Source organism: Aythya fuligula, chromosome 1 (assembly GCF_009819795.1).
Source record: "Aythya fuligula isolate bAytFul2 chromosome 1, bAytFul2.pri, whole genome shotgun sequence".
NCBI classification, from domain to species: domain Eukaryota; kingdom Metazoa; phylum Chordata; class Aves; order Anseriformes; family Anatidae; genus Aythya; species Aythya fuligula.
Genome location: NC_045559.1, coordinates 85,666,685 through 85,682,427, shown reverse-complemented (window position 1 = coordinate 85,682,427; position 15,743 = coordinate 85,666,685). Strand labels below are relative to the sequence as shown.

General features: G+C 43.1%; 1 protein-coding gene across 4 annotated transcripts in view; it reads right to left on the bottom strand.

Moving 5' to 3' along the window:
- Window positions 1–15,743, bottom strand: part of B4GALT4 (beta-1,4-galactosyltransferase 4) — a 25,409-nt gene extending 9,666 nt beyond the window's left edge. For 2 of the 4 annotated variants that reach the window (XM_032199907.1, XM_032199930.1), the window contains exons 1-2: window positions 15,687–15,743; window positions 182–667 (exon numbers count right to left, since the gene is read on the bottom strand). In XM_032199907.1, coding sequence (XP_032055798.1) covers window positions 182–458 — 277 coding nt within the window. In that variant the 5' untranslated portion in view covers window positions 459–667; window positions 15,687–15,743. Of the gene's footprint in view, window positions 1–181; window positions 668–1,169; window positions 1,473–10,998; window positions 11,140–15,686 lie in introns of those variants that run through there. The other 2 variants (XM_032199922.1, XM_032199914.1) reach the window with 2 other exon arrangements.

Below are 15,743 nucleotides of genomic sequence, written 5' to 3'. Positions count from 1 at the left end.
TTTTACCTACAAATGCAAAGCACGGCACCAGTGGGGCTGCTATCCCAGCCAGACACAGCACAGCCACTCACCAAGAAGCACTTACTGAACCTGGTTGCATGGTATTTATTTCACAGAAGTGTATAACTAGAACAGCAAGGAGGAAAAGTAAATCCGAGGAGAGGAAAGCCACATCACTTACGCAGGTATGGAGACAGAGCTGGACAGCGACCCTGAGGTGATGTTGTGGCAGGAACTGCTGCAGTTAATTTCGTCTTCTCGTCCTTCCAACTGTTGCCTTCCTCCTGCAGGCTGGTTGCCTTTCTGAAATCCTCCACCACGTTCTTAGGTCTAGGCATTGACTGTCCAGAGTCCACAAAGTAACTGAACGTGGCCCATAGCAACATCAGACACAGCGTGACAAGCAGCAGCACTTTGAATTTATAGAAGACGTGAAAGATATACAGGTTCAAGGCCATGGCTCTCCCTGACCTGCAAACTGCTTCCTCCGCTCTGGCAGGCCACTCTCGCTGTGCACCCAGTGGGGATGAAACCAAAGGTCCCACGAAGAAGATCACAGTAAAGAAAGGAAGCTGGAGGTAGGGAGGGTTGCCACACTTTCTGCGGTTTTGCAATTCACGGAGCTGCAGTGGTGTTTGTTCTTCAAGTGTCAGAAAATATGACGTACCTGGAAAAAAAAAAAGGAAGGGAAAAGTTAGTTTCTATTGCCCTCCGCTGCTGCACCTTTGAACTTTATGAGAAGAGTTCACGGCAAGCCATGGGAGATCAGAAATAGGAACCAAATATGAAACCACCAAAATATGAAAGGCACAGCAAGTATGAACTATTGATCAGAAACTAAGCTTTGGTCCTAGCTCAGCTGCAACCAGCTGCGTGACTTTAGGCAAATCACTTCCCTGCTTTGTTCCCCCCTCCAAGTCAGTCTTTTGTTGTTTTTGTGTGTTGTTTTGTGGCTTGTTTTCTTTTCTGAAGATCAGAAAGTGCAACCTCTACCCCATGTTATGTCTGCGTACACTTCTTGGCAGTACACAGGTTTTATTACTTTTATTTCTATCAGAACTCACAACAGCTGCAAGACAAGGGATTCTGCTGGCCGTGAATACAGCTGGCTCTCCCCACCAAAATGAAAAACAAGATAACTTCCAGAAGAAAACAGTTAAACTCTTCACCTATATCATCTGTGTTGCACTACCATGTGCAACGCAATGTAACACAACACTAAATTGGCATCAGAGATCCGTCCTCCATATCTGCTGCCTTCTACATCTGCAACCATCTTCTCACTCATCCTTCTACTACAATGAGAAATAAATGAGACCGATGCAAATCTTCCTGCTTTTCAAGGGAAAGGTTCAGTTCTTCAGTGTTAGGTCTGTAAGGATCCAATTCTTTATTCTGTCTCCTGACCTTTTTAAGAGCCCAGCTTTCGCTGCCATCACGCTATAAAGTTACGGCGCTAATCCTTCTGTCTGGCAGAGCACAGCAGAGAAAGAATGAAATTTTAATAAAAGAAAAACTTTGATATGGAAAACACAAGAAAATTGCTACGTGTGAAAAGAACAGAGACGGAGGCTAAGTGAAACAAAGGCACTGATTAAAGACCATGCATATGAAAGAGGCTAGATCAAAAACAGCAGCAGCACGGAAACCACAGAGGGTTATTTTGCACTGGCTTTCAAAATACAGAAGGGACCCCAGAGAGGCATCACAGGCAGAAGGAATACAGTAACATTCCTATTAGTTTAGCCCTGGTGTTTTCTGCAGAAGTTTGCTGATTCATGTGGATGTATAAGGGAGCCAAACCTCGGACTGAGGAGATGAATCCCTCTACACGCTGCTGAGCTCCTCAGGGTTTGCTGGGAATGAGCAGTCTCGATAGTGCCCAGGAGGCACATTGCAGAGAGTTTAACCTCCTTCCAGGCACATGCATCACTCATGCTTCTTTAAGGAAGAGGCAGGAAAATTCAGTGACCTTACCACTGAAAGTGAGGAAACTCCACAGGTACTTCAGCAACAGGCAAACAAGAGAGCAAAAAAGACAGGCTATGTGGGAGAAAATGGTATTGGTTACAAGAAAAAAAAATATATATATATAAGAAATTAAAGGAAGAAGTTAAAGGGAAAAAGCATACGCTTTTTGCTAATAACCTGGTTTAGGCATGGCTGTTGATTTTTTTCCTGATCTTCAGTATCACGAGGACACCAAGTATCACCAAAAAACAGGAACGAAAGCTTGAATCGTTCTTCCTCCTTGCCTCCTTGTCTCCTATCCTTTGAGACCACATTTTCAGTGAATTGTTTGTATTCCTTGATAAATGACACCAAGGACCGCCTAGGTCTCTGCCTCATTGTTTTGAGATTTAGACAGATTAACTTAGTGCTCTCATTTACATCCTTTCCCCCAGTTTTCCTCATGGGAAATCATCAGAACAGCCTGTAAGGTATTGACAGCGTGGGTCCCTACTACTCCCCAAGGAAATCTGAGAATGAACAGACCCAGTTTTCCTCCTCTTGTTATCCACTAGCTCTGTTGTCAGAACAGAAAAGAGCAGCTTCAGAGTAACACCTAGCATTGAACCGACCTACAGAATTAGCAAGTCTATGCAGTTCAGCATAGCTATATACAGTTAGAAATAAAGGAAAAAAACACAAGAGAATCAGCAGATTTAAGCTGCATGCTGATATGACACAGTGCTTCCCACTGAAGGATGCCAGCTTGCAACAGACCTGGTGATCTTCCTACTGGCTCCGAGTTTTGTGAACAACTGCTCAAATACAGCCTCTGTAACACCCAGAATAGAAGTCATTAATCAAGAAAGAAAAAGGGTGAGGTCAGCGAGGCACAGGGATTCTCCAGCTTCCGTCCCTCAAGGGTGGCACCTGACATCTGCTCTGTAGAAGCTTCACCACCTTATTACAGTGTGGTGGTTCTCCACATTTTAAAGACAAAAATAGACCCCTCACTCCATTATTTTCCCATGTTAAGATTACTAGGCTCACTGGAGACCTACAAATATATATTCCTAAAAAAAAACAATAGACCAAGGCTGTGGTATTTTCAGAAGTCCTACTGTTCTTTCTAACCCCTGCAAAGCTTTGATGCAGCATTTTGGTAACAACCCTGCTGCATCTTCCCCAAAACTGGGCCATCCTGACCACTCAGGTGGATGAGCTGCTCGTCTTCCCTCGCTGTGTTCCTCCAAAGGCTGCCTAACCTGGCTCTCATCCTGCGTGCTGCCAGGCTGTCACCTCCTGCCCTCCTTTCAGATGCTCCTCACGTGTCCCATCTGAACCTGAAGGTATTATCTTACAACAGGTAGGGTTTTCTAATTACTGTGTGACTCTGCAAGCACACCATTCCTTCTTCACCTTTACACAAAATAGAAAAGTATTTGGTGGAATTTGTTGTTCTACAGGCCTGTAATGTGCAAGAAACTCAATACTCAAATCTGTACACCAGTTAAACACATGGTGACAAAAATTAAAAATAAGAATCTCCACAAGCCCCAAACACCATTTTGTAATACCTTTAAGGTATTGCTGCAGTTGCTGTCAGTAATCGACACCATTTATTCTGACATTCTTTGTTCTTTTCCTCAGACATGTAGGCTACAGCTAAAATATCAAAATAATGTACAAACCACAATAGTTGGAATGCATGAAGATGGGTGCAAGCAGACCATGCCTGTTGCTTTTTTCATATCAAAGAGGGAAGAGGAACATCTCAAGAAGAGAAAAAAAAAACACAGGGGAAGAGGAAATTTGCTTTCTAGCAAGCAGAATATTACAGTTTGCCCAGGATATTTTGTAAGAAAGCAGTTGCTGCTTTACAAATGAAGAAAAATGAATTGAAGTTTGATACGGGCTTAAACAGAACATGGATTAAAATCAGTTAAGTGTCCCCATGACTCTAGAACCTCAATTCAATCACTCTCTGTAACAGGAGTTGGGGGGGAAAACACCCAAACTAGAACAAGCTGCAGATTAAACTACCATGTATGAAATACTAAAGGGAGCGAGGCATAAAACAACAAAATAAGAGTGACTGGAATGACATTAAATGGAAAAAATACAGGAAAACAATGAAAGACAAAGATGCTGAGATTTTCAATGTATGCATTTTACTTCAGCGATGAGTTTTACTTCCTACATTTCTCTGAGCCTTGCTGGCAGACATGCCATAATAACAGAATTAGCAGCCCTGATGCCCTGGGAGGTAACAGCAGAAATACTGATACACTTGGAGTTAAATAATTCCATTTTCAAGCTTGACTAATGAGCATTAAACAGGATAATGTTTGTTTTTGAATACTGCTTGCTGAAACATCAGCGCGTTCCTTTCAGCCCATCATCATTTCCTAATTAGCTGTCATACCAGGAAAAGGCTGCTGCGTGACAGAAGCGATTTCAGCGTGGTCCCTCTGGACTCCGATTCACAGCTGCGCTGACTGAAGAAGTAACAGCCCAAAACGCTGTACCCTGTTACCCCAGTGTGTATCAACGCCAAAACAACAGGGATGCAAATCAAAGTGAGGACGTGCACCCCTCCTTCCTCTGCCAGCTTACACCCTGCAGCAGCCCCATACAGGAGGGGCATCAGTGATAACCTACATACAAATGACCTGAGAACAGAGAACCCTATGGACAACGCGGGCAATATTAGCCTGGAGTTACGAATCATTGCAAATTACATATTTTGCTTATGTAAACTCCACTTGCAAGCTTCTGGGGAGTGATCTAGATTACTGCCTTTTACAACCCCACTGTTACCGTGCACCATTTTGCAGCTGAAGCACTCTTCCTAATGGTGGTAATCCCTTCTCAGTAAACCAAAGGTATCAGCACCTGTAAGGGGGATTTGCTTCTCCCCTACCCAATCCAAACACATTCTAGACCAACCTCAGCTCAGACAGACGACATCAAGTTAAGATACCAAACGTAAAACGCAGGAATGACTACCAGTAAGTGTTTGATCAAAACCTATTTCTTAAATTCAGTCTTTCAGAAGTGGACTACATTCTTCTTTTAAAAAGAGTTGATAGCCACTTAACTCTGATGCACAGCCTAGCACAAATGGGCCTTCCCTCATAATAATTTATTTTTGTCCACATAAATAAACAAACAAAAAAAAATCGAAGGGAAAAAACACCTGGATGGAAGAAAAAACATTGGGAGGCATATCAGAAGTATCAGTCAGAAGAATACATTGCTCGATTTTATTTTTTATATCATGAATAGCATTTAGATGTAAAATTGCTAAGATACAAGGATAAGTTATGAAAAACTCTGACCCTACCACACCAACCTTATTTCTACTCTCTTCCCCTACTATTCAGCTAGGTGGAAGCTCACACATACAGATTTTTGTCAGTTTTATGAGTTTCCTCTGCAAACAGGTATTATTAAAAGTTCACAATAGTCATAGAATCAGAATTATTTTTATGATAACCAAAGCTACCTCTTCACTGAGTTCTGTGGCACTAACTGAATGCCAATCTTGCTTAAAACACACTGGAGCACTTCTACAGAGTGGCAGAAATATGCACGCACCATCACAAACAATTAGGCATTTTCAACTCATCACAACACATGCAGAAGCGCATTTTTGTTTCATAAACCCAAAGGTTGTTATTTTTGATGTTTTCTATGAGGTCTGGCAGGACCTAAAGCCCCTTCAGTTCCAGCTCACCCTTAAATATCAGAGGGGCTGAGGGCGGCCGGGCATGGATTCCGAGTGAGGCCCAATTCGGCACTCACTTGGTTGCATTCAATATATTGCATTACCACGATCCCAGATGCACAAACAGCACAACACACCTTCAGTCTAGTAAATTAATAACTGGGGCAGTGTATTGGGGCAAAAGGAGTGCAGGTTCTCTTGGACTGCTGGTGATAAATGCGCTCACTGCCTGCAAAGTACACGCAGATACCAAAACTGATACAGCCAACCGCACATGAGTTAGCTTCTGAAACATTGTGTGACCTCCTGACTTGTTTGTGATGGTATCGTCCATACCAGTCTTCCTCTCGAGAGGCTTTATTTTCTCAGTTTTAGGTGGAGCTCGAGTGATTTTAGTCATGCGTACATTCATTGTGATCGGTATAAAACTTCCTCACTTCTGCTTTAAGGGTATAGGCCTGGAGACGTTCAGAGCACACACACAGCGAGGGGTGGTCAGGCCAGGGAGGGAGGTGCCTTTTGGGATGGAGGTGTGCTTTGGCATTATAATGAGGAGAGTTGGCACTACAGTGAGATTATAACGAGGAGAGTTCACCCAGAGGACAGGATTTGGTTATCAGTTTGGCTCAGGGCTGGCTATGCAGTTTATTAGTTCCACAGTACCGCCAAGTTCCCCATCCCTGAGGCGATAGCACAGAGCCTGGCCATGGTGTTTCCGCTCCACCCTCTGTGGTGTTTCTCTTAGAGTCAACACACCAAGCCCCTCTGGTGTCACCCACATCTCAGGTTGTGTTGCCAAGGGGGCCGTCATGGAACAGATCCCTTGGATACATCTCAAACTGCACCCTCGTGAATGAAATCAGCCGCGTAACACGATCAAGAGATGGTGTTTTATGGCCTCCACTAAGGACTCCTGAACAGAAGATGACAGTAATAGAAAATGAAAGGATAAGTAAGACAAGATTTTATTAATACTTAACCTTCATCAGATGAATGAAAGGAAAATTTGACCATTACCTCACTGGAGTGTGTCATTTTACCATTTCAGGCTAAGGACTCTTCATGTTCTGTGCTACTTAATCTAACAACTTTTTGGTTTGAAAAAGTGAGTTTTCACCATTGAAAGACTGGTGTGCCTGGGATGCTAGGGCAGCTAACCCAGACTTGAGATCACTAGTGTTGGCCTTCAAGAAAAAAAAGTTAGTCCCAGGGCGTAGTGTTAAAGTCACACTTCAAGCAGCAGCATAAATACTAGAGCCATAACAATTAGAATAGCCTTAATAAAATACCAACTGGAATAATTACATGGAATCCAGCCTTGAAGTCTAACAGTCCCTTTACAACCCACAAGAAATAACACAGCAGATGAATTGCACTTCCTAACTTCCTAATAGATAAAATTAAACCATCACCAAGTAAGGCCAAAGGTAAGCAAATTACAGCAGATAACAGGGGTGAAATTACCCAGTCAGATGTTATATCACATGCAAACAGAAACAAAATCTCAATTCTAAAATTTATTGATTAAACGTATCTTGCTATAATCTCCAAGATGCTGGAAACTGGTTCTTTCCTCTTCTACACTCAGTGACTCAGGGTGACTATCCCTCAATAAGGGTGGGAACACTTAAGGGGCATAACTGCACTCTTCTCATAGCCCTCAAACCTGCCTCTAGCTATGTCTGACCTTCAAAGGTACCCAAGAAACCTTCGCAGAAACCTAAAGTGCAACTCTTCCTGTGAAATAACATATTTCAGTGAAGCATAACCAAACCAAACCTAGGCTATCCAGGAGCCCTAGGCTAAAAGCCATTTTTTAATCTGGACAAAAATCCTGGGTGGACGAGAGTATCAGCAGGTAGATTAGCGGTAGCCCTAATCTCTATGTTAGTGAAGGAAAACAAACTTTGATATGCAACTGGAATTGATAAAAACCTCATTAATTTCAAACACTTGTTTTCTACCTACATGTTTTTAAGATAAAGGTTTTCATGATGACAATTAAACTAAGACCTAGATTCACATCGTAATTTTTACTGTTAAACTTGTTTGATAAGTTATCAGTGAGAAACCACTTGTTGCCTCAGTTCTCTTTCTCACATGCCTGTATTAAAAACAATTCACCCTGCAGAGAACACCTGTGGAACAGCTCCAGAGAGATTTTTGTTTGATGCATGATGCATTTAATAGATGATTTTTGGAACGTATGCAATCTAACCTTCTGACTCTTCCTGTTTCACACTGCCTGGAAAGGAGACGTTTCTTGTCACGCAATTTTTCCAGAAGCCCCTGCAGCCTTCTCTAACTGGGTGAAACGCACAGATTCCAGACACATCAGGTACAGCCGCAAAAAGGATTCACCTCTATCTAACTTGAAAAACCCTCTTAAGTGAAAGCAGAAAATGAGTCATAAAAGAGTTTGTTGAAACAGCGATTATCAGCTCAGTACTATGCAGACTTATTTAGTATTTTATCCAGGCAAAAATCAGAAGTGTCAATAGGTAAGCATAGGAAGTTTCTTCCTTAAACCCTCCTAGAAATAATTAAATTCTTTACAGGTGCTAAGACAGAAGGATCACTATACAGCATCAGCTTCCCTATGCTAAACAGTTCGAGCTGTTGAGTTTTGAGTTTAAAGTTGTTCCTTTTGCAGGCATTTCTTCATCTTCAGCTGTCAAGCATTACAGTAATGGATTTTAATATCCCTTAAACAACACTTTTTTTTATCCCTTAAACAACACTGTTACATCTTCTTATTAAAGAATCACTGACTGCACTGAGTAGCAGAGAAGTCACGGGCCATTTAACAAACCCCACAATCCTCACACAAACACCTTTTCCACCCCTCTTTCCGGACTTCAAGCCAAAGAAAACAAGCATATTAAACCACTCACTGTTGCTGCTGCCGCCACATCCCACCTTCCTGCAAAGCAGTCACTGCAAAAAGCACAGAGAGCAAGCGGCAGGCGCTTTTCAGCCAGGAAACTCCACACCATAAAGAGCCCTCTGTTACCTCTCTCACACTGCAGGAAAGAGTGAGCTCAAAACTTGCAGAATGACTTTAAAAAAAAAACCAACTCCAGCACATCCAGCCTTTCACCAGCCCTAAAAAGGCTCTGTAGCACCGTCCCACACATCCTTCCCTCTGCTCCCATCCCAGCGAGGGAAGGCAGGCAGCCTCTCTGCTTGCTCCAAGGCATGGCAGAACCAGGACGGGGGGCACTCCAGCATATCTGGACAGAGTGGCTGGCCAGAAGCAGTACTGCAATATAAGTAATTATTATAATAAACCATCCGATCAACAAGTAAGTGGCTTAGCTATACTATTATGGCTAAAAGGTCATGCTGTCCAAGCTCCAGTTTGGAAGAGTTTTGTTGCCAGCCTCCCCAGCAGCCACATGTTAAGCTGGTAAACACCAGGAGAGCTGCACCTAAGCTAGGGTGAGATTTTCCTCACGCTTCTAGACAAGAACTGCTGACAACGAAACACCTTACCAAGGATGAGAGAGGCCTGAGTACACACTGGGTACTCAGAACTAAGGTGGGTGGATTAGAGGCAGGATGAGAGAGGACAAATGTAATTCAAGACTTGTATGAATTCTTTGTGCAACTCTGCTCCAAGCAGGTAGACGTACAAAACCCTGCCAGGAAGCCTTCTCTGTGCCACAAAGACCTTATGTGTGCCACATAAGATGCGTGTGTGTGATATGTGTGGCACACAAAGACCTTATTTATTATTAGGACTGCACAGGAATCTGTGGGAAAAACTTGTTACAGACACCTACCGTATTGGAAAATCCTTTGGGGATTACAGTCTGGTTTATCTGGCCAACCACATAAAACCAAACCCCCCTGGATCTTGACTGTTACTGGCTCACCTTCCTGCCCACTCTGTGGAGCACATCCCCAAACTGCACCTGCTCTGGGCCAGCACTAACTCTCAGGCAAACACGGGCTTAGACAGATCAGGAAGCAAGCAGTATTTCTAAAAGTCTAAAGTCTAGCATATCCAAACACAGCTTCTAATCTCTGTGCATCATTATACTTAGGGTATTAATCTTACTGTTTAAGAGTCAGGGAAATGTATGCAGAGAAAACAGAACATAGAAAATTAACGATTAACTTACACACTCCCATTCTAAAATGGCACTCAGATCACCAAACATCGTAAGCTAGTTTAGCTTACCATCACTGAAGAGGTCTGAATACAGCCAGGTGTTAAAAGTTAACTACAGAAGTTGATGTCAAATGCCCTAATTGCTTTGGTAAACAAATAAAAGCTTTTGATCTCCAACATCCACGTAACTTGGTCTCAGTCATGATGTTCCCTAAACACCAGCTGAGCTACAGTGCAAGCAGGCAAGCAGATGCAGCACACGATTCCAGCTCACCAGGGCTTTAAATTATGAGTAGATGCCTGACAAAAAAAAAAAAAAAAAAAAAGGAAGACATCACAGAGACAAGGCTCACAACACTCAGTTGCAATAGAAAAAGAAGAGGCTCATTGGCTCATTAGCTGTATATTCCAAATGCACTGTAAATACAATTTTTAAACAATTGCAGTTTAAAGTCCAGTCCTGAATTCCAGTATCTATTAATAAATAAATAAAAAAAAAATCGTGGCCTCAAACTGGAAACAGACAACAAAAATACAGGTTTGCACTACCTTTTTGCAGAGAGCAACCCTTGAAAATGTGCCCCCACCTGCAGTTTCTACCTGCCCACCTACTTTTCTCCATATTCTAGTTCCACCACTGCTGCAAAACTCTTTGATCAGTAACGTAAGGAAACAAGTTTGGTTTGTGTGATAACAGCCCAGATGACCAGGTTGTAACCAAATGACATGCTACCGGGTGCGTTGTCCTCACAGTGTGTGTCACTAAGGTGACTTTTAAGCAAAACAGTGGAACTCACTAAAGCAACACAGCAAAACTTCATGTACGATCCTGTAACAGGTCCATAGTTTTTTACTAACAGCTCTATTTAAGGCATAAATATCTCTAGTTTACAAGGGGGAGGAATAAACTTGTAGAGAGAGAAAAGACTGCCAGCTTACATGGATTCCTCACCTCCACTGGCTTTTCTTTTCCTCTAATCTGACGAGTGTAATGGATAGATTACTCATTTCAGTGAAAAAATAAGTCCTGAAACTAGTTGTCTGCCAGCTCAAAGCTAGAAAAGCATTTGTTGTGGTTTGTTCATTGCTGCCTGCCCCAAGCCCACCCAGGCACACCCTCAGTTCCCCTTCCCAGCAGAGCATTAGGAGAAAGTAAAAGGAAAAGCTCAAGGGTCAAAATAAGGACAGGGAGACCACTTACCAATTGTCAGTAAGCAAAATAAACTTCATTTAGAGAAAATTAAGTTATTGCCAATTAGAACTAGAGCAGGATGGTGAGAAGCAGTGAAAAAAACTAAAACACCTTTCCCCCCATGCCTTTCTTCCAGGGCTCAGCTTCACTCCTCCGTTCCCAGCTCCTCCATCCACCAGCAGTGCAGGGAACAGGGGCTGTGGTCAGTCCCTAACAGTTCCTCTGCTGCTCCTTCCTCCCATTTCTGTCTCACACCCCCACTCCTTCCTCTCACAGCATTTTGCCTTTTCTGAAGTGTTTTTCCCAGGGTGCCACCAGCTTGGCTGACCCACTCCGTTTCACTCCAGCCAAAGATCTGTGTCAGAGCTGGCTGGCACCAGCTGTGTCCAACACGGGCACACAGCCCCTGGTTTCTTCTCGCAGGAGCCAGCTCTTTCGATTCCCCTCTGCCAACACCGTGACACCCGCACCCATGCAGCATTTCCTCAGCTGAAGTGAAATATTAACAGCAGTTTAAAAGATCCAGTGTGCTGCTTGAGATATGTGGCTTCTTAATGAACTCACACACATTTATTTGGAAAATATATCATTGCCAACTGGCTGTACCAGTAGCCAGAAAGAGTCCTCTCCATCCTGTACCTCCAGCCGCAGCAGGCACCCAGCTATACTCGTGTAGCTTCATCAACCGAGTTAATCTACTGACTGATGCTTTTTGCCTGCTCACCTAGATCATCACTGCTACGTGGCATACATATCCTGCCTTACCTATGCACATTATCTTCAGGCAGACAAACCTGAAGCAACAATTTCAAAAAGACAGAAGACATTTCACTTCGCATTTTCACCTAATACAAAGCCCTATAGGTAACTTGGCTTTAGCATCATTCCTGTTTCAGTGCTTTCTACCTATCTCAAATATTAAACAGTGGATATGCAGCTATTTCCACCATTTCCAGACCATCTGGTGAGAAGCAAACATTTTTTTAATACATTCATGGTTCACTTATAAAACAGAGGCACAATTCTTGGCAAACATTCAGTGCCTGCAACTTCACGTTAAGATTTCTGAGATTGCCCAAGCCTTTGCTGCAAATGACCCAACATTATCATCAAGCACAGGCCAACTGAGTGGGTGCTATTCCAATGCTCGAGTACAGTTCTCTCTTTCCTAAAATGTAACAAACTCTGGCTTTAGGCTAAGAAACACCATCTGACTTCTCCAGGCCAAGAAACATTTATGAATGGCCTCCCTTGTTACACAATTACAGCTGAGCCACAACCTCACTGCAAAAGACACAGCACTGTTAAGACTGAGGGCAAAGAGATGGAAGTGTACCAGGCATGCAGAAATCAGACCTGGGCACTCCCTATCACTGCTTTCCAGAGAAACATCTTTAAAAAAAAATACAGCACAGTTTAAAACACCTTTCCCCCGTGGTCTGTGGAATTTTCTGAAAATACACATCATAAAACTGATTTCTGCAAATACAGGGATCTCACACATGATGGAGAGCTGAAGTTAGGACTGAATTCAGCAGTACCCTACCTTCTTCTGGCAGCTGCTGGCTTGCTGGAGTGGCAGTCAGTCAGTACAGATGCCAGACACCCATGCCATTTCACAGAAGAGCTGAACACATTTCTGGCCAAATTGTTCACCCACCTTTCTGCACAGAAAACCAAGCAGTTTAACTACATCCAAGGCAGACATCAAATTAAATCATCACACATTCTTACTTCAGCTTTAAGTACTTCACACTAGATTATATATATTTTTTTTAAACAGTAGCAACCACAGACAGTACAGGACAGAAGCTCCAGAAAGAAGTGTCTAATACTTGTAAACTCAAAATTATAAGCATAACTTTCTATGAAAAGTCATAAAAAACACAAAGCTTGAAGTTGTACATCTTATTACAAGTGCGTAATGAGAAGCAGAATCCCATTCTCTCTCAACAAAGTACCTTGGCATGAGAACTGCCAAGTCATTTCAGCAGAAGTTTCATCAGACATTAAGGGATTTTTTTTTTGTCTTACCTCATTAAGGATTACAAATTGCCAGCGCCTAGTAACAGAGATGGCTATCAAGTTACAGTGCACCTGGTATGATTTTGATAAGCTCTTAAAAATCCAGGACCTTCTTTTGTGTTAGAACACAATTGAGAGCAACGCAGATTTTCAACCCATTCGCAGATGGATTTTCATACGGGAGAAAGAAAATTGTTTCAGACAGATAGAGTAAGAGTTATGATTTGTGCCATTCAGAAGTGTTATGGTCTAGAACAGCATTTGAAAAGAATTTAAAACTGCTTCAGCAGTTCTAGCTCAAGGTACGACCAAGCAAATTTATGCAAACTGCTTGGGGCAGTAATTCTGAACACTTACCACGGTACGCCTGTGAATCAAGATTAGTATCAAGCCTTTGGGACAAGCAGCCCAGTGAAACTTTAGACAGTGGGGGATAAGTACATCATTATTGCTCCCACTGAGTTAGCAACCTCTCTGCCTGACCTCATCTGATCTTGCTGGGCAGTCCAGAGAGCTAAAGGTGAGAGGCAGGGGGCTCCTCCTCTCCTACTGCCTCTTCTTCAACCCTCCTTCTCACACAAGCAGCAGCTGGGCCCTAGCTCTTTCCAGGAACAAAGCAGGAGGGAAGGGAACAACACAACCCAGAAGCAGAGTAGGGAAACGTGGCTCCTTTCCCTTCACTTCCTCATTGTTGTGCAGGTCTTACCCCTCCCCATCCCACTGATGAATAGAATTAGCTGCAGGAGTTTGGAAGTCAACCACAGGACTGAAGACTGAGGTACAGGAGAGGGGAACAGAAGATTTGTACTGCACGTGCCCCAGCAACATCAGATCCTAGAGTTTTGCTATTATTTAGAACTGCAAACGTTTTGAATCCTCATCATGATTTCCATTTAAAAGGATTATCTGAATTACAATGCATGTGAACTTGATCCCTTTAATGCATAACTTCATTAATTCACTGCCTGGCAAATAAATGTTACCCAGAAATCGTTACTCTACACAGCAGCACTGCACATATGCAAAGAAAAAAGATTAAGGACACAGATGAAACTATCACGGATGTACTTCATGCTACACATAGGTACGCCAAAGTATTTCCAACAAAAGTAAAGAAAGTATAAAGACCTGATTCTTATAATCCCTCATAGAAATACTAAAAACTAAAGAGAAGTGAGAGGGAAGCTCTTTTGTCATTCTACGAAGTTTTCAAGGTCCTGTCTACACACAACAAAACAAACACAGCTTCTGCAACAAAAAACAACTAACCCAGGTGGCCAGTTATACACCCTGCTGGGAGACTTTTGGCCTACATACTTGCCTGAACAACAGGGTGGGTTTTTTGTGTTTGGAAAAAACAAAAAAAAAAAAGAAAACTTGCATCAAGCAGGCAGTCATTCAACCAAACTGCCCTATCTCCAGCCAAGCTCAAGTTCATTCATGCGATTTAGATTTAGGCTCACGTAATCAAAAACAAATTAAGCACCTCTCAACTTCTTTTTTTTTTCTTCTGACACTTAAAAGAAGAACGGGGCAACTCAAACCAGAGAGAAAAATGCAAACCTTTTAGAGTTGAAGCAACAGATTGCTTTCTCACTAAGTAGAAAGGTATTTGTGAAATGAAATCCAGCTGTTACAACAACAACAAGGAAATACCCGTATAAATCAAAACCATGACCTATCATACTTAAAGAAAATGCTTATCGAGAACAGTTATTTGCAGTATCTTGGATGAAGAAGCGATAAACTTCAGCGTTAGAAGAGGTTTTGTAAAACAGTCTCACTATGTTGAACAGTTGGAGAATAAAGCAATTTATAAGCCATGCTTTCAGCTTTCTAAAACTAATCAGAGCATTTGTAGATAACAGCAGACTTAAAGAACTGTGATTAGAGCTGCAGAGAAAATAATCTTCAGAGAAAGAGCATCGCACATAACTACCAGTACTGCCAATAAAGGCTAAGCATACATATTTAATGAATGAAAACAGAATCTAGAATTTATTTCCTTTAAAAAAAAAAAATGGTATCCTTCTGTTATAGCAGAATTTCACCTTTCTTTTCTCTAATCCTCCGTATTGAAAGCTGAGATCTTGTAGCCAGCCACAGCCTGCCCCTTGGGAACTTCCTTAGCTATTAAGCGAAAGGGTGGAAAGAAAGTTAAATCCACAAACTGAGGGAGCTTTGCTGTTAACTCCTTGAGGCAAGCTGGTGTTAGCAGGAAACTGAACGTAGAGATATTTTCTTTGCTAATGGAGCATCACAATGATGGTGCTGTAAAAACCACGCATCTACAAGGTTTCTAACCATACCAGGGCGATGCTGCAACAGTTTGCATGGGCACAGAAGCCAACCCTTCCCAAACACCCCTCGCAGCTCCCCCAGACTCTTTCCCCTAAAGCCAACAAACACCTCTCCATCACCCCCTGCCCACCTGGACCCTCCTTCGAGGGACCCACACGAGCCCCCCCCCCGATCGCTCTTTTGGAGCCCCCAAGACCCCACCTGCAGCACTAAACACCACTCACTCCCCTTCACTAAGCGCTTAGGGCCGACAGCAAGACCCCTCTCATCACCCCCACCCCGATCCCGACCAGCCCCAGCCCCAAAAACACCGCCCCCCCCCCCCCCGCCCCCAGCCGCCGGGCCGAGCCCGCCGCCTCCCCGCTTCTCACCATGGGGTCGGAGCCGGCCCCGCCAGCCCGGGCTCGGCTCCGCGGGGCCGGCCGCAG